This window comes from Odocoileus virginianus, chromosome 33 (assembly GCF_023699985.2).
Source record: "Odocoileus virginianus isolate 20LAN1187 ecotype Illinois chromosome 33, Ovbor_1.2, whole genome shotgun sequence".
NCBI classification, from domain to species: domain Eukaryota; kingdom Metazoa; phylum Chordata; class Mammalia; order Artiodactyla; family Cervidae; genus Odocoileus; species Odocoileus virginianus.
The window spans coordinates 20,062,889-20,090,733 of NC_069706.1; the positions used below are offsets into that span (position 1 = coordinate 20,062,889).

General features: G+C 47.4%; 1 protein-coding gene across 2 annotated transcripts; it reads left to right on the forward strand.

Annotated features, from left to right (window-relative positions):
- SCNN1G (sodium channel epithelial 1 subunit gamma) lies at positions 1-27,845 on the forward strand. Of its 2 annotated transcripts, none has more exons than XM_070461033.1 (13): positions 1-87; positions 3,525-3,872; positions 5,690-5,999; positions 9,040-9,230; positions 10,197-10,300; positions 13,004-13,167; positions 21,111-21,209; positions 22,742-22,859; positions 23,767-23,845; positions 23,930-23,987; positions 24,177-24,238; positions 25,972-26,047; positions 26,342-27,845. In XM_070461033.1, exons 2-13 carry the CDS (start codon positions 3,556-3,558, stop codon positions 26,720-26,722), a joined length of 1,959 nt encoding a protein of 652 aa, XP_070317134.1. In that variant the 5' UTR covers positions 1-87; positions 3,525-3,555; the 3' UTR covers positions 26,723-27,845. The 2 variants fall into 2 exon arrangements, with proteins under 2 accessions (XP_070317134.1, XP_070317135.1); XM_070461034.1 differs by having other exon boundaries at positions 80-137.

The following is a 27,845-nucleotide window of genomic DNA, read 5'->3' on the forward strand; positions in this document are numbered from 1 at the left end:
CTGCGGGATGCTCTCGCTCTAAGAGGAGCGGAACAGAGCGTACTCGGATCGCGCGCACGCTAACCGCAGACACTTCCGAACCGTGAGGTGAGCCCGGCGGAGTTGGGTCGGGAGTTTCAGACACCGGAGAGGCCGCGGTGAGCTTCCGGACACTGTCCGGGCGGTAGACGCCGCGTGGGCATCCTCAGCCCGGGGCTGCCTTCGGGTACCTGGGATGCTCGGACTCCTTCCCAAATAAATCCATTCGGTCTAGCGCTCTGCTGTCTGCCCACGCGGTGGCCGGGGAGACAGAGCTAGAGCCGGAGGCGTTTCTGATTTATTCAGAAACTGGGTCCAGGGGTTCGGGGCTGCGCCCCGCCCAGTCTCTCCACCCAGCACCTGCTCATTCTTTTCCTGGCCTCAGTGAGGCGCGTGGACCTGACCGCGGTCTTTCCTTTCCCCCTCTGGAATGTTTTCTTTAGGGTGACTGTGGTTGCAGAAAACAGCAAATACTTGAAGCGAGTTGGTTGGGTTCTCTCCTGCGGCTTCAGCCCTGGCTGCCCCGAAGCAGCCGTGGCTTCGGTCACAGCACCGGGTCCCTCTATGCGGGGAGGGCAGGGGCTGCAGAATCGCCCGTGAGGAGCGCGAATCTGGCGCCCAGAGCCCGAGGTTCGGGTTCCATCACTGAGATTTGGGGGACAGTCGAGGTCGGGAATGGGCGAGAGGGGTGCAGAAGAGAATCATGAGGGAACCCGGAATTCCAGAGAATTATTTTAATCCCTCCTCCCTGTGTGGCCCTGGACAAGTTGCCTAAGCTCTGCCCTTGAGTTTTCTTCTCTGTGCCTGCTCTTGCTCTGTAGGGTCTGACTCTTTGTGACCTGCCAGGCTCCTCTGTCCGTGGGATTTCCCAGGCAAGAATACTGGAGTGGGTTGCCATTTCCTCCTCAGTGAGGATTAAATAAGGTAATGCGTGAAAAGAATATGAGCAGGAAGCTTGAGAGTAAAGGATCAATAAATGAAAGCTGGTATTACTTTTCTTGTTCTTGCTGCCGTTGCTGTTGTTATTATTATCTGGGGAGTCGTTTGTAGTTCAAGGCTCCTGGTTTCAGTTCCAACTCCGCCATTTTCTAGTGTGACCTTGGGCAAGTTGCTTAAGCACTTGGTGTCTGTTTCATTTGTATCATGGAGAAAATTGTGGTGCCTGTTGCCGAAGATAGCTGTAGAAATTAAATGAGCTAATACTTGTAAAGTGCTTAGAAGAATGAGTGCTGGATGTCAGTTACTAACTCTACCACAAGAGCATCATGTTTAATCAAGCAATATAACCTAAATGTAGCTACAACCTTGCTTTGTAGCAAACCCTACTTTGCTCAGAAGTTGGAATATTATTTGTGTGAAGATGTATCTGTTTTATGATGAGCAAGGTGGGTTCCCTTCTTTCACCTGCAGTTTCACTGACATTGGTGGCTGACCCACAGGAGTCAAAGCATCCTGGGGAAGGGGCTGGTGGGGTAGAGGGACCCTAGGAGTTGTCTTCAGTGAGAAGACAAAAAGGTTTGATGACAGAAACTTCCAGAATCACAGTTTCTGTGGAACATTCACAGAGGGGAAAATCTTCTCTGGGTTGCAGTTTTATTTGATACAAAATTGTACCTGGACCTAGGTTTCTAAAACAAACTTGCAAATTTTTGCTTTTGGATTGTAGGGAGAGAGGAGGTGGGGATGGACAATATTTAAAATGATAAAATACAATAAATCACTTTCCTCTTGCCAAGAGGTTTATAGCATGATTTTGAAGGTCGGAGATCACAGCAAGATCATATACCTCCCTGAAGGCTTAGAGTGGCTGGCTGCCTCTGGATGTCTTATCTCCCCTGCAACATTTTGTGTCCTTGCTGTCATAAACCTGAAACTCACTAACACCATAAACTTGAAGGCCTCCCAGCTTGGTCCAAGCTCCCGATTTTGGACAAATATCCCATGGGTTTGGGGTAGAGAAAAAATGAGTGCTCAAGTCCAGAATCCTGAAGAACAAGATGGGGTAAACTATAGTCTTTGTCCCAGGTCCAAGCCTTCTGGTGGGGTGGGGGGCACGGGGATTACACTGTATGTCCTACTCCAAATTATAGTATACCCTAATTTGTCTCTGTCACCTATGGTAGGCACAGGAGGCAAGAGTTTTCATATACCCCTCTCCAATGCCAGTGTTTACTAATACCAGTGTTAGGAAGCGATTGCACTAACTACTCAGAATTTAAAAAGTAAATAACTCAGGATCCCATCTTCAGTTCCAGAACTGTTAATTAACTCATGAGGATGGGGCAGCACCCAGCACAATACCAGTCCCCTCAAGGCATATACCATGGTGATAAATGTTCAAGGTTCCAACCAAGCGCCTCCACTTACTAGCTGTGTAATTTTGCACAAGTTACTCCAACCTCTCTGAGCTCATTTTCCTCCTCAGTAACCTGGAGATAATAATAATATGTCTACCTTATGGCGTTGTTGAAACATGAACTGAAATATATACAGATAGATAGATTTGGATCGAGATTTATATGTTCTATATGAAGAATGAAACTGTATGCATTTATGAGACTAGTGAGACTATATATTATTTTAGTTCATAGCTTAAAAGATTGTTATTGCACATTGTAAAGCTTCTGTAACTCAGATACATCGTGTATATTGATGAATATGGTAATTTGCTTTTCAACACTCTTCCCTGGACAAAGCTGTTATAAAATCAAAGTGTATTCTCCAAATTAATGGTATGTTAGAATAAAGGAAATCTGGCCCAATGCCTGGCAAATATTAAGTGGCCAATGTTTATAGGCTATTACTGTATTACTGTATCAGGTGCTCTAGAAACACTAAGAGCTTGACTATAAAGAGAAAAAGTGAAACAGAAGTGAAACAGAAACATTCCACTTGCAGTGAAGCATCTGAGAAAAGCTTGGGAAGCTCCGGCTGGTCTGGCAAGGTACTGAACATGATCTAGTGTGGCTGCCTGGAAATTCTCTTGGCCGATTTTATCTGTTAGAATCGATTTGCAAGGCACTTGCTCTGTGCCAGACGCTGAGGTCAGCACCGGGGGGGGGCAGGACGAGGTAGGAATGATGCCCTCAAGGAAGGCAGGCTAATGGAGGTGATAAAATCAGGCCTAGGCTGCTAAGCTCACGATGGAGCTCGATAAGAGTGGAGTGGAGTCTGATGGGGTAGGGTTTTTCCTAGCACCCAGGAGAAAGGTCTTTCAAATTTACCCAGTCATTTTCAGGTGAAGCCTTCCCCACCACCCACGTCCGCATTGCTTGGCCTGGGGGCTGGGGCTGCCGTAGGAAGCAGGCAGAGAGGGAGGCAGCTCTCTGGCAGCTGTGGTGGCCCCAAAGCAAATATCCTGGAGCAAGGGCCAAGGCCTCAGAAAGCAGACCATCCAGCCCAAAGGGAAAGAGGAAGACAGCTTTTGGGGACACGTGGGCTGGGGTTTCCCAGCGCCCAGCCTCTGGGCTGTACCCACTCACCTGCCTTTTTTCTCTCCCCTCCAGCTTGTCTGTCCCACCAAGTCCCATCCTCACCATGGCTCCTGGAGAGAAGATCAAAGCCAAAATCAAGAAGAATCTGCCCGTGACAGGACCTCAGGCGCCTAACATCAAAGAGCTGATGCAGTGGTACTGTCTGAACACCAACACCCATGGCTGCCGCCGCATTGTGGTGTCGCGTGGCCGCCTCCGGCGCCTGCTCTGGATTCTCTTCACGCTGACGGCCGTGGCCCTCATTTTCTGGCAGTGTGCCCTCCTCATCTCATCCTTCTATACCGTCTCTGTCTCCATCAAAGTCCACTTCCAAAAGCTGGATTTTCCTGCGGTCACCATCTGCAACATCAACCCTTACAAGTAAGAGGCAGCAGCAGGCACGTGGAGGAGGGGTCATGCCCCCTCCAGATGCCAATGCCCCTCCCAAAGGTGACACGCTCCAGCCTGCAGACACACTGTTTAGAAACTTGAATTTCTTGCCAGTGTTGGTAAACTGCCCTCTCCCTGGTTTAAAATCTATACCAAATTTTCAATCCATCTGTAACTTCTGAGAATGGACTGACTCAAGGAAAGGAGGAGGGTGAGAGAGGCTGCAAGGAACTCTTCTGCTTGGTGGCTGGGTCTGGAATGGACAGTATCCCTCCTGTCTTAGACACACACACACACACACACACACAGAGTCCAGCTTAGCCATTTGCCCTGGACTCCCCAAGCTCACACCCTCACTGTCCCCTGAGCATGAGCTGGAGGCTGACTCAGACATGACACCTAGATGACTTCCGGAAGCACCCCAGCCTCCCCAAACCCTCACCTGAATCAACCCAGCCCCACTAATTGAGATCACTGGGCCCTGGGCAGGACCATCCCTTCGTCCTGCCTAATTGTCTGCTGCCTGACCTGTTCTAAATGGGTCATCGGACTCCTTCTCAGGATTATTGAAAACTGATCTGTGAGGCAGATCAGAATTTGGCAGAGCAGGGGTGGGGGTGGGGAGAAGGGAAGAACAAGGGAGAAAGACCATCAAAGGGAGCTAACTTGTACAGAGTCCTCGATGAGTTGATGGCAAAGCTCAAAATCAAAATCAGGTCTAAACTCATCCTCCCCCTCAAAATCTTTCTTTCCTTCCTTCCTTTCTTCCTTCTTCCCCCACCCTTTCTTCCCTCCATCAGTTGTTCCGTAGTCTCTTACTCAGCCTCTATAACTTGTCATTCACTATACCTCGTTCTGGGGCATGGAAGTGAATAACCCAAACACAGTCTTTGTCCTAGTGCAGCTGATGTTGGTAGAGGATTGAAATATTAACAAATAAAATTACACTAATAAAATTAATAATATTCATTATTATTTAACGGTATATATATATACACACACACACACACACACACATACATACACACAGAGATATGTGGATGGATGGCTAGATAGATAGAATAAACTGGTTAACTCTTGCCAATAATCACATTTTACAGATGGGAAAACTGAGACACAAAAAGGCTAAATGGCTTGACCAGAGTTCTACATCCAGAACCAGGATGGGGAACTGGAACCCAGGAGTTTGGCTCCAAAGTTTCTATGTTCAGTCACTATGCTGTGTGGTCTGTGTGTAGAGCAAGGGGTGATAGAGTGAGGAGAGTTAAGAGGGAGGTCAGGACCATTCAGTATTGTGAAAATGAAAACATGGTGTTGTTATGCTTCATGGAGTCAACTCCTGAATCATTCTGTGTTCTTGGGGGTTTTCAAGGGAACAGTAATACCCCTCCCTCCAGCACTGATTCGAGGAGAACCTATGGGCAGGGGCAAGTATGCCAGGGGGAAACAGAGCCTGACCCTAGGGAGACTCCTGGTTAGCAGTTATTTACTTGTCTTCACTGTGGCTGGTTTATGTGAGGCAGCTGACAGTCACCACTCCAGAAATGCTGGTTGGGGCAAACTCATCAACACATCCCGAGAGCAAGCAGACAGTGATGGCAAAGCTGAAGCCACAGGCAGTTACACAAGGTCACACAGGAGCTTGTCCCCATTTATTTGAGCCAGTGGTCGCGTTGGAGGAGGAAAATTAAAAATGGCCTGGTCTTCTTGGCCAAGGGCGCTGGGGTGATGGGCACATCGATGGAAAGCAGCACGGTGAAGGGCCAGAGGGGTTTCCCCATCCCGACTCCTCCTTCCCGCCTTGGCAGGTACAGTGCTGTGCGCCACCTCCTAGCCGACTTGGAACAGGAGACCAGAGCGGCCTTGAAGACCCTGTATGGTTTTTCAGAGATTACGTCTCGGAAACGCCGAGAGGCACAGTCCTGGAGTTCAGTCAGGAAGGGCACTGATCCCAAATTCCTCAACCTAGCCCCACTGATGGCCTTTGAGAAGGGTGATACGGGCAAGGCCAGGGACTTCTTCACGGGACGGAAGCGGAAAGTCAACGCAAGAATCATTCACAAGGCATCAGATGTCATGCATATCCACAATTCCAAGGAGGTGGTGGGATTCCAGCTGGTAAGACGCACATCCTCACCGGTTCGGGGTCTGGGGTGGGATCATGGGTCCAGGGAGGTGGGATCATGGATCCGGGTAGTTGGGGTCCTGGGTCCAGGAAGGCGTGGTCATGGGTCCAGGGAGGTGGGGTCACGGGTTGGGGAGGCAGGGTCTTGGGTCCTGGGAGGTGGGATCATGGGTCTGGGGAGGTGGGGTCATGGGTCCAGGGAGGCGGGGTCATGGGTCCGGGGAGGCAGGGTCCTGTCCAGGGAGGTTTCTTCTTTGCTGTTGGTCCTATAGTCCCTCAGAAAGAAACACATTCAGGGTGAATCAGCTGCAAGCAACTGAAACTGACCCAGGCAATCTTTATTATGTGTGCGGTGCTCAGTCGTGTTCAACCCTGCAACCCTGTGAGCTGTAGCCCGCCAGGCTCCTTTCCATGGGATTTCCCAGGCAGGAATACTAGAGTGGGTTGCCATTTCCTCCTTCAAGGGATCTTCCTGACTCAGGGATCGAACCTGCGTCTCCTGTGTCTCCTGCATTGGCAGGCAGATTCTTTACCACTGAGCCACCTGGGAAGCCCCCAGGCAATCTTAAGCTGATAAAAATGCCAGTAGAACTGGTGTCAGGTTGGTGGCCTGTTAGGAACCTGCCACAGAATAGAAGGTGAGTGGTGAGTGAGCCAGCAAAGCTTCACCTGCTGCTCCCCATCACTTGAACCATCATCCCCACCCACAACATCTGTGGAAAAACTGTCTTCCATGAAACCAGCCAAAAAGGTTGAGGACCTCTGTCTTAGAAGGTGACCAGTAGCTCATGGAGTCCTCTCAAAGGACAGAAATTAGGGAAGATTCAGGGATCCTGGTGGCAAGAAATGATGAAGAATCATTTCAGATATTGATGCTGGATTAAATAAGCTTCAATGGTTGATTCAAATCCCACTGGGGACTATCTGATTGACCAAGTTTGGGTCACCTGATGGCTCATGTAGGGTAGGGCATCTTGATGGACAGTCTTGGCCAACTATATCCAAAGAGGGAAAGGAAATTCTACCAAATAAAATTGGAGTGCAGATACCAGAAGGAAGAAAATAGAAAATGAGCAGCAGAAACACACAGTATTCCCAGCAGTACTTGCCTTCATGAGGTGCTATAGCCTGACTTCTCATCTCTCCTTCTTGGCCCCATTTAAGGGGCCCTGAAGAAGCAGCCATTTACCAAAAATGACTTCCATTGCCTTCCTGGCCACACTCAACCATCACCCTCCTCTCTGTGCCCCAGCTGTTTCTGCAGGATGAGAGCTACTTTGTCTTTATAGACTTGATTGCTGATTGTGAGACCTGATGGCTCCATTTGCCAATCCTGAGGGGGAAAGTGGTACTTTCTCTAAATAACTGAACCTTTTTGAAGTCTTCCTGGGTCCTTACGCGAGAAAAAGTTCTCCTTGATACCCAAATTCACCTTTTGGTGTCTGTCTTTTAGGAGAGTTTTCAAGCCCTATTGATGAAATGAGAAGGTCTTTTCAGGTGGCACAGTGGTAAAGAATCACCTGCAATGCAGGAGAGATGGGTTCGATCCCTGGGTTGGGAAGATTCCCCTGGGTGAGAATGGAATGGCAACCCATTCCAGTATTCTTGCCTGGAGAATTTCATGGACAGAGGAGCCTGGCAGGCCACAGTCCATTATGTCACAGAGTTGAACATGACTGAGTGACTAAGCACACAAGCAAATAAGTATGATAAGAACATCTGGAACATATCACAATTTCCCTATAGAATTCCCATTATTATATATTTTGAATGCTGGTCTTCCGAACCAGCGTATGAGGTGGGTAAGTATGGTATTTTGATCAACATTTTGTAGGTGAAATAAGGATAGGTACGCAGATGACACCACCCTTATATGGCAGAAAGTGGAGAAGAACGAAAGAGCCTTTTGATGAAAGTTAAAAGAGGAGAGTAAAAAGTTGGCTTAAAACTCAACATTCAGAAAGCTAAGATCATGGCATCCGGTCCCATCACTTCATGGCAAATAGATGGGGAAACAATGGAAACAGTGACAGACTTTATTTTGGGGGGCTCCAAAATCACTGCAGGTGGTGACTACAGCCATGAAATTAAACGACGGTTGCTCCTTAGAAGAAAAGTTTTGACCAACCTAGACAGCATATTAAAAAGCAGACACATTACTTTGTCAAAAAAGGTCCATCTATACAAATCTATGGTTTTTCCAGTAGTCACGTGTATATATGAGAATTGGACTATAAAGAAAGCTGAGCACCAAAGAATTGATGCTTTCGAACTGTCATGTTGGAGAAGATTCTTGAGAGTCCCTTGGACTGCAAAGCAATCAAACCAGCCAATCCTAAAGGAGATCAGTCCTGAATATTCATTGGAAGGACTTATGTTAAAGTTGAAACTCCCAATACTTTGGCCACCTGATGCGAAGAACTGACTCATTTGAAAAGACCCTGATGCTAGGAAAAATTGAAGGCAGGAGGAGAATGGGATGACAGAGGATGAGATGGTTGAATGGCATCACCAACCGGATGGACATGAGTTTGAGCAAGCTCCAGGAGTTGGTGATGGACAGGGAAGCCTGGTGTGCTGCTGTCCATGGGGTCGCAAAGAGTCGTACACGAATGAGTGACTGAACTGAGTGCCTTGCCCAGAGTCCTGCAGAGAGGTCATGGCAGTGTCTGGGCTAGAATCTCAATTTTTAGACTGTTGATCCAATAAGAAGTGTGAGAGTTGGGCGGAACTCAGTAGCCATAACCAGTTAAAGCCTGACTACCTGGGGACTCTGAAGAAGCTGGTCTTGCTTCTCACTTAGGGACTCATGAGAGTGAGGCTCTGTGTCCTTCCTCACTCAGCCCCTTCTTGGTCCTTGAGGCTTGAGGATGTTGAGTCCCTGGCCTCAGAAATGAAAAGAAGCCCATCCTGGCCCAGGTATCTGTCCTGTTCCCCTGAGAATCTAGAGTCCCAGTTCCTTAGCCTCACAGTCCTTCTAAAGGCCCCTGGCAGGGCCGGTGGCTTTATCTCGCTGTCTCCTCCTCTCCACAGTGTTCTAATGACACATCGGACTGTGCAGTCTACACCTTCAGCTCAGGGGTCAATGCAATCCAGGAATGGTACAAGCTACACTACATGAATATCATGGCGCAGGTGTCTCAGGAGAAGAAAATCAACATGAGCTACTCTGCCGACGAGCTGCTGATCACTTGCTTCTTTGACGGGGTGTCCTGCGATGCCAGGTGAGTCGTGGAAGGCTGCTCTCTCAGCTCCAGGGACCAGGGGCTCTAAGTGCTGGGCTCCTTGCACGCACCTGCAGCTCAGCTAGGGGTCTTGGGAGTGACAGGTGCTCCTCTCACTGACCCTGCCTTTTGGCCAATGAGCTCAGCTTTAGAGTCTGTAAGGAAGATGCAGATGACTTAGCATTCAAACATCCCTAAATGCATTAAATTATAAAAACAGAGTAGTTGATGGTGGACATATAACCTTGTATATTACCATCACACATACCAGTGAGAACCATCAATCTAGTCAAGAGGAAGTAGGGAAGGAGAGATACAAGGAGGCAGGGAGAGAAGAAGGGAAGGCAGGAAGGTCTGTGTAGAGACATGAGCTTTCAGACCTTTCTACTGTTAAGATAACACCCAGATTCCTGGTGGACACTAGGCAGTCATGGGACATTCTAAAGTGTTCCTGTTTATTGTAAGGGCTTTCTTCATCCTTTTAAAATACTAAGCTTTTCTATATGTTAGTCAGTATATCCTTGTGAAAACTGAGTGATTAGAATCATGTCTCCTGAAGGTTGGATTCTAAAGTCAGTATAAGGACATGTATGATGTGATTCTTTTTCTGGGAATCATTTGTTAGGAATCGGAATGGGAAAAAAGTCAAGTGTTGGCTGAGATATTCCAGAGTAGAGGAAATGAGGACAGATATATGGGCCCAAAGAATGCCAAGTCAGGATGGAGAGGGAGGTGAGTGGATTAAGAAGATGAAGGGAAAGCAGAGGGTGGTTCTACATGTGTCAACTGGACGAGGGGCCTTTTTTGTCATCTGTCAGAGGAAAGATGGGGAGAGAAAGTCATGTCTATCATCCATTGTCCACAAAAGAGAGCTGGCCCATTAACACTGCCCACTGAGATGTCAGCTCAGGTGCATGACGGGAGTTCCCAGCACAGCCCTTTCTGACCTGTATTCTTGCACCATAGGAACTTCACGCTTTTCCACCATCCAATGTATGGGAATTGCTACACATTCAACAATAGACAAAATGAGACTATCCTCAGCACCTCCATGGGAGGCAGTGAGTTTGGTAAGAAAACCTGCATCAAGGGGACCCTGGGGTGCTCTAATGACAAGCTTGCTGGCAGCAGGACAATGGGGTGCTTTGTTCCTTCCAGGGACGGAGGAGCCTGGTGGGCTTCCATCTATGGGGTCGCACAGAGTCGAACACGACTGAAGCGACTTAGCAGCAGCAGCAGCAGCATGCCTTCCAGAGATACAGGCTCTCCCTAACCTGGCCAGAAACGGGGGATACAACTTTTTCTCATCCATGTTGGTTCTTTCCTTCTCTATCAGAGTCTGTTTTCTTTTTCGACATCTCCTCTTTGCTTTTGAGAGAGCAACAGGGGCAATCCTGGTATTTCTGGGGAAACCACTCAGGTTTAAGACTGTAGCTGGAGTGAGTAATGCCGGAGGCAGCTTCTGGATGGACTTAAATCCAGAGGCACTGAGCAGGAGATTAGAGATGCAAACACACCTTCATCTTGAGTAAGATGACAGATTTTGGAGCCAAAACCCACTCTGTCACTCACTATGCGACCCAGTGAAAGTTTACTCCCCTTCACTTATAAAGTGGGAATAATAATGGTATTGATAATACAAGGTAATTGAGAAGTCAAAATATGAAAAGCAGTTAGAATAAGACCTGACACGCACTGTATTCGTTTGGTTGGGCTGCCATAGCAAAATATTATAGATGGGTGACTTAAACAATGGACATTTAGAAATTCATGGTCAAGCTGCTGGCAGATTTGGTCCTGGTGAGGACTCTCTTGCTGGCTTGCAGTCAGCCACCTCCTCCCTGTGTCCTCACATGGCCTCTCATCGGTGGCAGCAGAGAGAAAGCTGTATTGTCTCTTCTTCTTCTTATGAGAACACCAGATCCTAGGGGATTAGGGTCCACCCTTATTACCTCATTTAACCTTAATCACCTGCCTAAGGCTGATTCTCCAAATACAATCACAGTGGGGATTAAGACTTCAACATATAAATAGGGTGGAGGGGCGTCTGCAGAAAGACACACAGTTCAGTCCATCACACAGACTAAGCAGACAATAAATGCTAGTTGTGGTTGTCATCACTACTGTTACTACCATTGCTGCTGCTGCTACTATTACCACCAAAAATTACTACCTCCAACATTATTATTATTGCTACTCTACTAGTAAAGAGTTGTAAAGAAGGCAGGAACTCAACCAGTTGGTCTATCTTCAAAGATTCTAAACAAATTAAACCTGATTTGATATATAGATATACTCCTATAAGGAGAGGCAAGGTCTTATGGAGGAAAACCCACCTGGACTCCTCATCTTTGTTACTGCACAGTCTGTATTCCTACCACACCTGCAAGAAACCATAATTCAGGGCACATACGTCAGTGGGAAGAAGTAGTCTGGGAACCGCTGTGCAATCCTGCCTCTGCTGCATTTGAGCTGCGTGACCTTGAGCAAATCACTTCCCCACTCTGGGCTTTGATTCCTTTTTTACAAATAGAGTGAAGGCAAAAGGAAAAGGGGATGGCAGAGGATGAGATGGTTAGATAGCATCAGTGACTCAGTGGACAGGAATCTGAGCATACTCTAGGAGACAGTAAAGGACAGGGGAACCTGGTGGGCTACCTACAGTTCATGGGATCACAAAGAGTCAAACACAACTTAGCAACTGAACAACAACAAAAAGAAGTCAGAATAATTTTAAAAATTCTCTTCTTTCAACTCACATGGGCCCTGTTCATTTGCTCATTTGTTTACCAAATATTTTTGAGTACCTTCTATATGTCAGGCCCCCTTCCAAGTCTTAGGGACCCAGTGGTGAATAAGATAGATGCCATCCCTGATTTCAAGGAGCTTGTATTTGTTGGAGAGAGACAGATAAATGAATGAACAAGCCCATAGACATTATCTGGTTATCAATCCTAGGTTTATACCTCAAGAATTACCTCACACAAGGGCTGAGTTGAGATGAGAATTTTATTTCAGATAAGGAGGTCTAGAAAGGCCTCTGGGTTGAGGGTTATTTGAAGAGGAGAAGATGTATGATAAGGTCCATTGAGGAGCATTTGAGCACTAGCAAGTCCGAGGACCTCAGTGAGGAAATGGATTTGGTGTGCTCTGGAAACAGAAAGATGACCAATGTCCTTGGAGCTTCCTGATGGAAGGGGAGAGTGGGATGAGGAGGAAGGCATCACCATCACCCTGAGAGCTAGTCAGGTTTCTGGACAGTACTTTATGGCGACCCCGTGTATGCAGTGAGATCCCTCTGAAGAATTTCAGACAAGGGAGTGACCTGATTTTAAAAGGTCCCTCTGGCTGCTGGGCTCAGATTAGACGCAGGTGCAACAGTAGGATCAGGGAGAGGATTTAGGGCAGTGACCAGATGCACTACTGGTATCTCAACCACAGCCCTGCACATCCCTTTGAGTGCCCAGCAGAATTTCCCATCTCAAAGAGCCACAAGGAGACTCATGTCTTAGGCCAGGTAGCAAAACTTGTGCTTAGCAAAGCTGCAGTAGTGACACTGCTCCTGAGCCCTATTTTGTGTGAAGCCCTGGAAACAGAGCAGTGAAAAGTCACACTCCCCTCACGGAGCTTCCCATTTTGCTCTTGTCCACCTTTCACTTGTAGGAAATGTCTGGGTCTTGGTTCTGGGACTCCCAGAGTGGTGGGGCAGGTAAGCTACCAGCAGGGCATCTTCTCCTGGCTTTTGACCACAACGGGCTGCCTTGTCCTTCCAGGGCTGCAGGTCATCCTGTACATAAATGAAGAAGAGTACAATCCCTTTCTGGTGTCCTCCACTGGGGCTAAGGTGATTGTCCATCGGCAGGATGAATACCCCTTCGTTGAGGACGTGGGAACAGAGATAGAGACGGCCATGGCCACCTCCATAGGAATGCACCTGGTAAGAGAACGCTCTGATTTCCATCTGCTTGGCAAGGAGGACAGATTTTATTGAAGGATAATCAGTGAGGTGGAACTTACGGGAAAGGGTATTGGTTTTAAGAGGAAACATAGTCTTGTGTTTTCCAGTGATTATGCAAATGGTCACTCTCTATGTTACACTAAGGGCTGTCTTTATGTCTTCTGTATGGATGAACAAGGACAGGACACCATTTAGGATAAGAATTGAAGGAACCTTCCTTGTTCCAGAGACAGACATCCATGTTTATGAAACCTGTGCTAGAAGCAAGGCATCAGATACTAATGATATATTTGTCAGTAATATAAATGGGGCAGATTTACAGCTTCCTGGGCCACCTACAGGCCAATGGAGCATGTAAATCACTATTGGAAAGTCATTGGGCCTTCACAGGTCTACTTAGTCCCTCCTACTTCCATCACTTTTATCTCATTTACCAAGAACCCCCCTCTCTCAAGTCTGTGAGCTTCTCTGAGCTCACTGGGTGCTGAGAACACTCATACCTGTCAACAGAAGCACATCTGGGCTGTAGACTCCAATCCTTGGGTTGGCCATGCCCAATGAAAGTGGAGGGCAAGGTGACAGGTGTCCAAGGACACCCCTGGTCACATCACTGCTTGTATAGTCTCCTGTTTGCAGGCGTGGGTCTTTTATGCCAGTCTGTCTCTGACTCTGTCAGTCTGCCTCTCATTCTAACAAAATAACTATTAAGTACTTATTTCAAAGGAGTATATGCACAAAGTCAGTACAAAGATCCTATATTGCAGATGCACCTCTCATATCCCTGACCACTGGTCTCCTCCTTCCTCCACACGCAGCTGTGGCTGTTGCTTCCATGACTCAGGAGGGTGGTATAGTCTTCTTCAAGCCTGTGTGTAGGTGTAATCCTTTCTTCTTTTATGCAAATGCAAAATACTCTTCTGTCCCACTTTTCACTTGATCGTATAGCTTGGAAATAGTTCCATATCAATACACATAGATTCTGCCTCATTCTTCCTAAAGACATAATATCCCATTGTGTGGGTAAGTTATTGAAGCAATTCCCTGTTGATATGCTTGAACTTGTTTCCAGGTACAACTGAAAACAGTGGTGCAGTGAGATGTGTAGTTATCCAATTACTTCCTGGAAGTATATCATTCAAGAGGTAGATTAGCCAAATTGCCCTCCAGTGACGTTGTACCAAAACAGGCATTAAGCAATGTTTAATCTTTACTAATTTAAGAAAAAAATGGCATCTATTATAAGTTTAATTGACAGTCGTTCTTAGTGCTATTTTTTTTCACCTATTTATGGAGGGAAAAAAAAGTCTCCTTGTGGACCCTTTGTTCATGCCTTTGTTTATACCAACTTTAACATTCCAAGGCTTCCCTTGTGGCTCAGCTCGTAAGGAATCTATCTGCCTGAAATGTGGGAGACCTGGGTTTGATCCCTGGGTTGGGAAGATCCCCTGGAGAAAGGAAAGGTTACCCATTCTAGTATTCTGACCTGGAGAATTCCATGGACTGTATAGTCCACGGGGTCACAAAAAGTTGGACATGACTGAGCAACTTTCATGTCACTAAAGTCCCAAATTAAACCTTACGCTTCATCCCTCACAAATTTTTCCTCCAGAGCAGTGGTGTCAAACTTGTTTGATCATTAGATTTAGATCTACTGAATCAAACTCTCTGAGAGACAAGCCCAAGGATCTGTATTTCTACCAAACCCCAGCAGTCATTCCAAGAGGCAGCAAACTCAGGAACCTGAGCTTTAGAAACCCGAGTAGTTTAGAATGAAAGAAGAAGAAAAATGTGTCTTCCTAAGAGAAAGTAGAGCTAGGATGACACCAGAGCTTTAGCACAGCTATAAATGCTGTCTTCAGAGTGTTACAAAGTCATATGGTGGGCATTGGAGCTTATATATCTATCCATCATCTATTCATCCAACAAGCATTTTCTGAGCGCTTCATGTGTGCTAGATACTGGAGCTACATCAGTGTCCCCAGGACTGTCCCTATCCTTTTAGACTTTGGGTCTAACAGAGAGAATTTATATTAACAAACCAAAAATCACATAGGTGATTAACTATAATCATCATAGGTGCTAAGAAGGATAAATACAGGATGCATGAGAGCATATCACAGAGATGCCTGATTAAGGGCTTTTGGGGGGGGGGGGGTGGGGAGTGCAAGGGGTGCTTTCCCGAGGAAGTGGTATTTAAGTTGAGAAAGCAGAGTTGCTCAACTGGGATCTGTGGCTTCGATGCCTCACCATGTCCCGGTCAAGAGCAACCTTGGACAAGAGAGAGCATGGGATGGTCCTCTGGGAGCCCCAGCGCTCAGAGGAGCCCTGGCACTTAGGCGCTTTGTTCAAAGTGGGCAGTTTGTTCTGCAGGAGAAGTGTTGTGTACCAGCTTGGGCTGTGTGGGTGCTGATGGCCCAGGAAAAAAAATCTTGAGCCCTAACTTGCTTGAACTGTGATTTGAAAAGACTTTAGGTTCCTACTTAAGGACCTAGGTCTCTGACTCCTCTCTTCACCAGCAGATTACAAAACTCCCCGATCAGAACAGTAAGCATTTTGGTCCAATGTTCCCCTGAAATTTTGTACTTGAAGCACCTGGAATTTACAGCACATTCTTATCTTATTGTTTCATGCTCTCCTTCCCTCCTGCCTATTGCGGTGTCTGCAAACTTAGGGCTTGGGAAAGTATGAGAACTAAGGGAATTGCCCTCTGGTTTTCTTCTCTGAGCTTAGGAATGCCCATCACCTTGTTAAGCAAATGCTCCCTTTAGCAATGATGGGTAAACAAAGACAAGGGTGGGTTTTCTGCTACACCTAGCTTGAGATGTACAAAATCAAAGCCACAGAGCAGGGTCAAGCAGCTCTGGTTCTGATTTATGAGCATTTAAGACAACAAAAAAAACCCAAGGATTACTGAGAGGTCACCAGAGGGTCATTAAGAATAAGTCCAAACACACTAGACTTCCTTCCTTTCTTCTTTTTTTTTTTTTTTTTGATAGTTATTTATTTACTTTTGAGAGGCATGTTAAACTGGTGGACTCAGTTGGTTAGGCAGCTGGTTAACAAGTCTTCTTTCATTCACTGAGGGACTATGTGCCCAAAGCACTGGATATTCAGAGATGGGTATAACAGAGTACCTACCTTCAACATTCACCTTTAAGAGAAGGCAACACAGCTTTGCAATACAGGTCCAAGCTGTATGGGAACAGGGACCATTTCTATCTCTTCCCAGGCTCAGTTCTTAGAACATAGTAGCTCCTCCGTAAATATTTTTGGATGTGTGGATGAACGGGAGCCAGGACAAAAGCTGCTGGTCTAGGCTTTATAGATGATGATTTCTTAAGGACAAATGTCAGGCAAATAGAATCAGGAAGGGCTACTCCAGACAAAGGGCACAGCAATTACAAAGGGGGTTGCAGAAAGCATTTGAAGTCTCATTTCAAAATGATTCAAAATGTAGTGAATCATTTTGAAAAACCACTTTGAAGTGCATTCAAAATACTAGAGGCAGCTGAGTATTTACAGTAGTACTAGAAAGAAATTATGACTCCTTCGCTGAGGCAGTGACTGTGGGGGTGAGCAGAAGTGAATCGATTTGAAAGATATCATAGTGTGGAAGCAACAGTGCCTGACAACCAAGGTCATTGGGGAAAGGCCAGGGAAAGTTAGATCCATATTTAGGTTCTGACTTGGGTATTGGGTTGAATGGAAGTACCAGGTTCTGAATTAGGGCATACAATAAGAGTAGGGTTTGGGGAGAAAATGACCACTTCAGTTTGGCACATACCCAAGTTGTAGCTTTGGGAAATCAGGCTGAAAATGTCCAGTGATTAGATGCTCTAAGCCTGGAGCTCAGGAGAAAAATCCACAGGTGATGGTGGGGTGGGAGCTGCATCTAACAGTTCTAGACTTAGAAATAAATGCCATCACTCAAGACCTGAGACAGAACGCAGATGTTTAAGGGTTGAGCAGAGAGGAAATGGAGAAATAGAGGCACCAAAGAAGCAGCAGAAGCTGGAAAGACTTGGTGTCAAAGAAATGAAGAGAGTTTCAAGGAAGGTGTTAGCTAATGCCAAACAGTTGAGCGGTCAGGCAAGATAAAGGGTAAAAGCAGTTTTCTGGGTTTGGCAACCAAGAAGTCACTGGTTCTTTGCCAGAACAGTTTTCTGTGGAAGGAGTGGAACAGAAACCAAAGTACAATAGGTTGGATCATGAATGGGAGATGAGGAAGTGGGCAAAGGCAAATTCACCTAGGGGGCTGTGAACCAGGCCCTGAAGAGGGGCGAGACTTCACTGTCCCTGCAAACCCCACTGCACATTCTTATCTTAAAGCGCCCGTTTCTTTTCACAACCGTGTTTGTAACAGGGATTAAGGGCTCAGACTCTGGAGCCAGACAACTAGGATCCAAACCCCAACTTTGCACTTTGGTCGTGTGATCTCTGTGTCTCAGTTACCTCATCTGTAAAATGGGGATGATAGTAATATTCCTGTACAGGCTGGTGAGAATTCAGTGAGCTGATTCGTGGGAAACTGAAAACAGTGCTTGGCATGTGTTGAGTGCTCCAAAAATATGGGCTATTACTATACACCTTTTTTTTTAAAAAAAAAAGAAAGAAAAGAGATGTGAAAGGATGGAAAAATGAGCACTAGGGGAGATTTTTCTTGTCCTTCCTGACACCCCCATTCCTTCTGAGTGAGATATTGTTTTCTTCCATATAGTATATAGAAGGCATACTAATTATTTGCCGAATGTGTTACAAACATTTTTCCCAGTTTGTGCTTTCATTTTAGTTTTCATTATGCTACCTTTTTCACATGCAAAAACATCAGATGTTTACATAGCCAAAGTTTTCATTTTCTTCTTTAGTCATTATGTTTATTGAGTATTTTTCCTCCTTGAGATCAGATACTGAGCTGAATTCCTTCCAGTTATTTCATTATTTCATTTAATAGTTTGACCCGCTAGAATTTCTATTTCTGCAGGATTTGAAATTGAGATAGGATTTATTACTTCCTCCAAATTCTTAATAAGTAGTCCTAACTTCATATGTTGAATAGTTCTTTTTTCTTCCATTGATTAGGAACACAAATTCTTATAATTTATTAGCATCTAGGAATTGTTTCATAACTTATTACAATATAAAAACAGAACAAAAGGAAAGAGAGTCAAAGCGCCCATAACTCCATCTAGGGTTTCCTGTTGCCCTTGGGCGTTTCCCTGACACAGTTCAGACTTGACAGGGGTGAGCTAAGGACTCCAGTGTGGCCTCTCTCCTCCCCCAGAATTCTCAGAAGGAAGCAGATAGGACCTGGTTCGAGAAAAATGAGTCCCGTTTCCACATACACCCACATGCGACACATATGCACACATACGCCTAATCACACCCGCGCACACCTGTGCATGCATGCATACCACACACCTATATTTCCATCTGAACTTCACGCACTCTCTCTCTCTCACACACACATAGATTCATTCTCATTTTGGGGCCCCTAGGGATCAGGACAGAAGCCAAAACGTTTCCCCACCCTGCGCATGTCAGCAGTCCGGGAAAGCTGACAGGGAAAAGAGGAAATGAAAGATGAGGGGGTGAGGCGGAGAGAGAGTGAGAGAAAGCCAGGGCTCTGTCCAAATTCTGACTGATGCTTCGAGAAGCTGAAGACACCTATTCCACTCTAAAAAGGACATTTGCCCCACCTGCTTCAGCCCCAGGTGTTTTAGGAAACAGCCTGAATAACCCAGGAGCTCTGAGCTTGATAAGCATCATCCGGAGTACAGGGCCATTGAATACTCAAAAAGCATAAAAATCACAATGTTATGACTTTCTCACAGTCAGTTTCCTGGAAGTGGTCCTCAGACTGGTTCTCAAAGTAGAAAGAGCCCCAGCTGCCTTTACCAACTGCACAGGGCTTACCTGCGTGGACAGACCCTCCCCTCTAGATTTCAGGGTACTGAACTCTCCCCACAGGCAAATAGAGCCCAGGGCTGACACTCGGGGCTCTGTGCCAGTTTAGCAGGACCTAGGGGCTCCAAGGGACACCTGATCGGGAGTGTGCTCCTTGGAGGAGCTTAGAGGATAGGGGGTGGGTGAAGGTGCCCTTGAGGGAAGCCACTGCTTGGCATCTCTTTGCCCATTTCCCAGCCCAGCCCTGGCATGTACTGGAAGCTCTGAATCTGTTTGTTCCCCAGCTATTAGAGGAATGAAGTAAGTCTGTTTATTCTGTACTGACATGGAAAGACACTCACTCTTTATTATGAATGAGAAAAGGATATTATAGGGCAAGGGAACATGTGAATCTTTGTGTCTGGATCTCAGGATCGAAATCTGACCTGTTGGAGTAGGTGCCCAGGGGAAGAGAGGAAATCAGACAGTTTCTTTCCTCTCTGCTTCTTCTGTTTAAATGTTTTAAAATGAGCACTGTCTTTTGCCCTGGAGATACTTGCAGTTAATTGAGGAAGAGTAATGGATCAACAGATGAATTACAATACAAACAGAAAGAGATTATAGCCCCTTGAGATGACTGTAGTTTCTACCTGCACCAAACTTCTTGACTCCTTTCCCCCCAACCCCCACCCACCCCCAACTATCTTTCTCTCTATTCAGCCACTCTTCAAAGAAAAAAGAATTTTATTCCATCCCATATATCTGCCATCCATTTGCCCTTTACCCTCCCCATCTTAAATAAAAAAAAAAAAAAAAAAAAAAAAAAACCTTTGTACGCACACACACACACGAACCAAATCCTAGCTATGAGTTGGTCACAATTTATATTCTATAGTTGCTTCGCCTTGAGAGACATTATCCTTCTTCTCCCTTGATTGTCTTGGCTGGATTGTTCCTTTGTAGTGGCAAATATTAAGCTAGAACCAAACGTGTAAGCCATAATAAAACATAATTTAATAAGGCTTTCAAACAGTGAGTTGCAATGTTCTTATCTCCTCTGATCACGGTATCATTCTATACTGCTGGGCATTCTTTGGTCCTCTATAAGAAAGTCCATTTTTCCAAGTCACCTTCTGGGACCAAAAGGTAAGAAGGTAGGAAATGAGTCCTTCGCTGAGACAAGAATCCCATGCAGCACAGTCACTGCTCATCTAAGCCCTCCTGCCCGTTCCCCGTGGATTCTCCAGCGGCTCACTACCATTCAGAAAACCAAATCCAAAGCCACATTTCTCAGCACAGTGTAGGAGACTGCCACAATTTGTCCTTAGCGTCCCTCTTGGATGTCATCTCCAGCGACGGCTCTCCCGTTCATCACGATCCAGCCACCCTGACCCTCTCCCACCTCCACTCTGGCTGCTCCCTCTGCCTAATCCTCTTCCTACGTTTCTTAACAAATCCAGCTCTTTCCTGCCGTTCCATGTCCAACCAACATGTTCTTTTCTCAAAGATGTCTTCCCTAATCACTTTTGGAAAGGTTGTCCCCTCCTCCCAACCCTTCCAGTCTCTACCCAGTTTCACTGATTACTATAAAAAATTATTCAAAATGATTTATTTGTTTTTGATCATCTGTCTACTCCATTAGAGTAGACACAAGAGGGTGGCTTGCTCACAAGAGGGTGGCTCAGTGGTAAAGAATCCAACTGCCACTGCAGGAGATGTGGGAAACTCAGGTTCAGTCCCTGGGATGGGAAGATCCCCTGGAGAAGGACATGGCAACCCACCCCAGTACTCTTGCCTGGGAAATCCCATGGACAGAGGAGCCTGGCAGGCTACAGATCATGGGGATGCAAAGAGTTGGACATGACTAAGCGACTGAGCGACATAGTGCTAGAATAGCATCAAGCTCCTAGTAGGTGCTCAAAAAATATTTGTTAAATAAATGAGTTGGTGGTTGCTCAGCTCCTAGAAGCTGCTAGGAATGCCCCTTGTCTGGGTCCTGGAGGAGTGCAGGGCTGAATGTGTGGCTGCTGTGATTACAGACGGAGTCCTTCAAGCTGAGTGATCCCTACAGCCAGTGCACAGAGGACTGGAGTGACGTGCAGATCACGAACATCTACAACGCCACGTATTCCTCCCAGGTACAGGCTGAAGGCAGCACCCAGCCCTGGGCTGTGGTCTGGACCCAGGAGACAAAATTATATATAGGCTGGGGTGTGTCTGGGACCAGGAACTGTGGTGAGAATCCTGGGGTTCATCCAAAGATCTCAAGAACAAATGATGCCGGCTGGTTCCAGTCCTCTTCAACCCACCTGTAACCAGAGCTTAATCGAGGTTTGCATGGAACAGAACGTACAGCTCAACAAGCCTGCTTCCTAAATCGGCCTTGGCAAATGAGAGACAGGAGGAGGAGGCAGTCTGGGAGGGGCTGGCTAAGGGATGCCTTTCATCCGCTGACAGCTTTGGACAAGTTGTGCGCTCCTCAGAAGCCACCAGGGGAGTCTGGATTGGATCAGGGGCTGCTAATGGGTGGTTCCCAGGCCCCTTCCAACCTGCCCACCTGGTTTTTCTGGATGGTGTTTAAAAGTTGGGGAACTTCATAAGAAAACCCAGATTTCTAGCTTCTCTTGAAAAACAAGATCTGGTGACAATGGGCCCATATTTCTATAGGATAAACAGTGAGTAGAGTGGCCTTATCAAATGAGACATGTCCTTTGGTTCCCTGCAGTCTCCACCACCCATCATTACCTACATTGACCCTTGGGTGCAGTCACCTGCTACACGTTGTCTTCCTTTCTGTGAGTCTGCCCTTCGCCTCCCACCAGAATACCCAGAGAGTCAAATGAGAATCACCCAGCAGAGCCCAAGGACCAGGCACCCTCTGACCTGAATCCTCTAGCTTCCATTAGAGCTGAGCTGAGAGGTGGTGGAGACATTGAATGAAAAGAGACTAGTGGTCAGACAAGGTCTGCTTGTAAGAAATAGAGATGCAATCACACTGACATTAAAATAGAAGAAAATGAAAAGTCAGCTCATTGGAAAGACACTCAGGATAATATTTAGTGAGAAGCTACCATTCACAAACACTTTACATCTTTTGATTCATATCACAACAACCCCATGAAGTAAGTCCTGTTATACAGATTTCAAAAATGAAGAATACAAAGCATCAGAGAGTTTAAGTAACTCACCTGAGGTCACACAACTGGGAGGTGGCAAAGCTGATATATGAACTCAAGTAGCCTGACTTCCAAGCCCCCTTTGTTAGCTTTTATGGCTCTAAGCTTTGTGGATATCATGGTACCTTAAGATCCCCAGGGATCCTGAGTGGAGGGCATGCAGCTGAAAACTAGAAAGTTGGAGACTGTGTTTGTTTCGCTGTTTCTTGGCACCTGCTCCAAGTTCCCCACTTATCTCTGGGTCAGCACTCACATGGTGGCAAATGAACACCCCAGGCCCTCTCTAGCTCATCCTGGCCTCCACATCTCAAATTCCCAATAAGTTTTCTAGCTTTGTCCCTTTGACCCTATCAGCCAGGACATGAGGGGTACATTTATGCTGTCTGCCAAGGCTGTGGGAGGCTGACCCTCTCTGACTGGGGGATATAGGGAGGGGAGATATCTGGCAGCCACAAGCAAGGAGGTTAAGGGGACTCCTGGGTCTTGTCTTTCAGATCTGCCTTCACTCATGCTTCCAGGCAAAGATGGTAGAGAACTGTGGGTGTGCCCAGTACAGTCAGCCTCTACCTCAGGGAGCCGACTACTGCAACTACCAACAGCACCCCAACTGGAGTGAGTGAGACCCCAACACCCCCCACCTTGCACACTTCCCACCTTGCACCCCCCACACCTTGAACACTCCCCACCTTGCACACCCCCACATTGCACACCCCCACATTGCACACCCCCACCTTGCACACCCCCACACCTTGCACACCCCAGGATCAGGGTCAGCCCCACCCTGGCAATAACTAAGGCACTCCCAGGACCCTGCCCTGATGGCCTATGACCTGAGGGAGACAGAGAGGTATTAACCAGTTTCACTCGTATTGTGAAACCTGGCTTGAATTCCACTTTCTGATTAAGGACCAGATGCTACACCCCAGCTTCTGCTAAGTCCCTGACCCCCTCTGTCAACTCCAGGAGGTAGGGACTATTGATAGTGTCCTTTCACAGAACAGGTAACTGAGGTTCGGAAAGGTTAAGCAGCTTGCCCAAGGTCACACAGTCAGGGTCTAACAAAGCTAGACCCAAGCCAAGGACTGCCAACCCTTCCCACCTCCAGCTAATGTTCTTAACTGTGGCAGTTTTCTGTCTCTCAAAATCACAAGGCAGCAATTGTTTCCAGAGAACTAGTATTTGTAGAAAGTGGAAAGTAAAATCATTAAAAGGAGACTGTGGGGGTATCAGGCTTCCCAAGTAGCTCACTGGGTAAAGAATATGGCTGCAATGCAGGAGATGCAGGCAGAGGCAGGTTCAATCCTTGGGTCAGGAAGATCCCCTGGAGGAGGGCATGGAAGCCCACTCCGGTATTCTTGCCTGGAGAATCCCATGGACAGAGGAGCCTGGCGGGCTATGGGCCATGGGGTCACAGAGTCAGACCCGACTGAAGCGACTAAGCTCGCACACAGAGGGGTATCACTAGAAAACCCTAGAAAGGGCCCTGTGGCCCCAAAGTTCATATCGCCCTTCTCCTTAGTGTACTGCTACTACCAGCTGCACCAGGCCTTCGTCCGGGAAGAGCTGGGCTGCCAGTCGGTCTGCAAGGAAGCCTGCAGGTGAGTGGGCCCGAAGGGGTGGGACGAACACGGCTGGGCTGGGCCAGGCCCCCCCCCACTCACTCCATGCCCTTCTCCGCTTAGCTTTAAGGAGTGGACACTGACCACCAGCCTGGCACAGTGGCCATCAGAGGTCTCTGAGGTAAGTTCTCTGCCCACTCTTTCCCCCTGGCACTGTTGGCCATTAGCCTGAAGTCCTGGATGTGTCCTCTGGCCTCAGGGGTGATCCACAGGGGAGGCCCGTGTCAGGAGCTGGGGCTGAGAGGAGAGAGCAGCTAGGCTGGTTCTGGCCTCTCTAGGCATCCCCAGGCCACTTCTTTCTCCACCACAGAAATGGTTGCTGTCCATTCTCACCTGGGACCAAAGCCAGCAAATAAAGAAGAAACTCAACAAGTAAGTTGATCTCTGCCCTGCTTCCTCTGCTCCTGCCCACCCTGGTTCCAGCCTCCTCACTTGATTCCTCAGTGCCAAACCCTCTCCTTCTCATTTGTTCATTCCTTCACTCATGCCTTTATGCAACAGATATTTCTTGAGTCTTATCATGAGGTAGGCCCTGCTCTAGGCTAAGGGCTCTCAACTGTTTCACCACAACCCACAGCTTGAAAATATTGATACTTTCCCCATTGCGGCCCATTGAATACATCACCAAAATAAAACAGTACTCTTTTATGACGTACAGGCTGCTTCTCAAATATTGCACTCTTGTGTACCAAACCATCTGATTTGTGTACCAGTTGTTTACAACTGTCCGATGGGTCACAACATAGTTCTAAATGCTTGGTGCTTGTATCAGTTGATAAAAGTTTTGAATCTCTCTGTGGTTGCAACCTGGTCTTTTATATTTCACTTTGTAAAAGGTACTGGTAAAGGCTCAGTACATTTATTTCATGAGTTCCTGATGTATCTTGACCCACTTGGAAAAATACTCTTTAAAACCATGCAGCTTTTAATTGCACTTGAATTTTCCTTATCAAAATTCACTTCCAAAGGACCTTTAGCAAAAATCAGCCAGGCCAGAGTTCAAGGATCTCAGCAGATGGAGACAAAGGTAGAGAGGGTGGGTGGGGGGATTGCTGTGTAAACTCACATTTCTCTGGGCCACTACTGTTTACATAGTTCACTACCCCAGTTTGGTCTCCAGCATCTTATTTAATGTCCACTAGGCAAGGTGTGAGGTGCTGGGGGTTGCCATGATGACCAAGCAGACATCATCCTTGCCTCCATGGTACTTAGAGTCTAATAATAAAGATAGACTTTGATCAAATCATTGCACACTGTTAAACCAAGTATTGCATAGTAGTGACCCCTAAGCCAAATATGGTTCCACCAATATAACCTGTTATTTCCAACTTTTCCTGAGAGATCGAAAATTCTGGCAACATTCAACTTCCATTTTTGCAAAGCACCAAAGAGTACTGAGTACTGGCTGCCTCTCTGGAATAAGCATGAACTTTCTAGCTTGCCACAGTCCTAACAGGAGGGAATTTAGTACAGTGAGTGGTTAAGAGCACGAACTTTAAAGTCAGATGTAGCTAGGTTTGAATATCAACTCTACCAGTCATGAGCTGTGTAGTCTTGGGCAAGTTACTCAACCAATCTGTGTCTCAATTTCCATGTCTAAAATGGGGATACCTGCCTTATAAGGTTGTTGTGAGAACTAAATGAGTTAATTCACACAAGGTTCTTGGAAGAGTGCTTGGCAACACAGGAAGTGGTCAATAAATGCTAGCTGTTATTATGGTTATTATCATTATTCCCCTCTGTCTCATTTACATCACTTGCCTGTCTCCCGGACGTGTTTTAGATTGCCATCAAACAGTCACGATGGCAAGGTTTAGTGAAGCACATTGTGCTATGGGAGGGCAGCTATGGGGACTGACTTAGTCTAGAGCTGGCAAAATGGTTTTTGAGTGAAGGGATGACCTGAGTAACCAGGTCCAGGCTGGAGATATGTTCTGCGTTGCACAAGGAACCCCATAAACCAGGTTCTAAGACACCCTGTGGAGCTCAGAGCCTGGGCCTTGCTGGGGGGCTGGGCAGGAGAGACACAGCCATGCTGAGGGGCTGGCTATTTGCTAGAGTGCAAAGGCCTCCAACTCACCTTGGCCCTTCCTCTTGTCTTACAGGACAGACTTGGCCAAACTCTTGATATTCTACAAAGACCTGAACCAGAGATCCATCATGGAGAACCCTGCCAACAGTGTGAGTGGCTCCCTTCTGGGACTGTCCCGGGTCTGTGACTTTGCCCATCTGCCTGGCCTCGGGGAGCAGAGTCAGACTGTAGGGGTCCATCCCAAGCTAGTAGGGCCACCAAAGGCCAACCAGGCCTCAGATTAGAATGGGCAGGGTAGGAGGGGACAGATAGCCTGCCCTTGTCTTCCCCAAACCTGTTCAAGGCCAGGGCTAACCAGTGGCTCCCTTGGGCCTCGGGGTCTTTGCATGAAGCCAGCTTGGTGGGGATTCCCCCTTGATCCTGTGGTTTGGCCTCCCTTGCAGATCGAGCAGCTTCTGTCCAACATCGGAGGCCAGCTGGGCCTGTGGATGAGCTGCTCCGTCGTCTGCGTCATTGAGATCATCGAGGTCTTCTTCATCGACTCCCTCTCCATCATTGCCCGCCAGCAGTGGCACAGAGCCAAAGGGTGGTGGGCCCGGAGACGGGCCCCCGCATGCCCCGAGGCTCCCCGCACCCGGCAGGGCCGGGTCAACCCCGGCCTCGACATAGACGATGACCTGCCCACTTTCACCTCCGCCTTGAGCCTGCCTCCAGCCCCAGGGGCCCAGGTGCCCGGCACGCCACCCCCCAGATACAACACCCTGCGCTTGGAGAGGGCCTTCTCCAGTCAGCTCACAGATACGCAGGAGGCCGCTGAGTCCTGAGGCAGGGCAGGGAAGAAAGATGGAGCCAAGACGACCAGTTTGAGAACTTAGACTGTCTCCAGCACACAGGGGGTGTCCTCCCCGCACTGGGCTTTTCAGAGACATTGACTACGAGTCTGCTTTGAACAAGGTGGGCCTGGGCATGTGCAGGGGACCGTTGGATCCCCCCCCCCGGCCACACTCACGCCACCCAGGATGAGCTAGATCCTGCAGGCCAAACCGCTTAGCACACCTGCTATGGAGAGAGATGGGGCCAAGGAGATGGGGCCGGCCTGGACAAAGGCCAGGAGTGAAGCCTGACAGAGTTCTTGGCCAGATATTGAGAGAGAGAGAGAGCAAGAGACTCCTCCAAAGCCCCAAGTTGGGGGTTTCAGTCACTCCTCCAGGGACCCAAGGATGTGACTTTACGTGTTGAGGTCTGACATTCACTGCCTGGTGCCAAGGATAGGAGGAAGCTCCGGGCCTGGAGCTGGAGCTGTTTGTGAATAAACCATTCCCAGTCGTTGACACTGGGGCAAGGTCTGCTCTGAGCCCTCAAGAGGGAGCTGGCCCAGGCTCCTTGGAGTGTCAGAGGGGAAGGAGGCCCTCACTCTGAGCTGGGGTGGGGAGGGGGACACATTCTAGGCAGCTAAGCAGGTACTCTGGGCCCTGAGCAGAGAAGGGCCAGTTAAAGGACTCTGTTGGCAACTCCTGTTCAGTGGTAACCCAAAGCATGACTTTCTGATAACCCACCTCAGCTGCTTTTTCTCCAAGGCAGACCACCTGCCCCACCATGGCCTGCCCCTCAGCAGTAAGTCAGCCACGCCATCAGCTGCTTCCTGCCATATCCACACCTTCCATGATGATAGGAGCTGACGTGCATTAAGCACACAGTAGGTGCTCACTATCAGCTCAAGAACCAAGTGCTGGCTGCTGCACTCAGCACTTATAAAAATTGGCACAGGGGACTGCAAACTTCAACCCACAAGCCAAATCCTGTTTTTGCCTGTGACCTGAGAGTGATTTTGGTGGTTTATTTTTTTTTTAATACTATTAAAAATATCAAAAGAAGGACCATTTGTGACATGAAAATTATATGCAATTCAAGTTTCAGTGTCCATAATAAAAGTTTTATTGGAACATA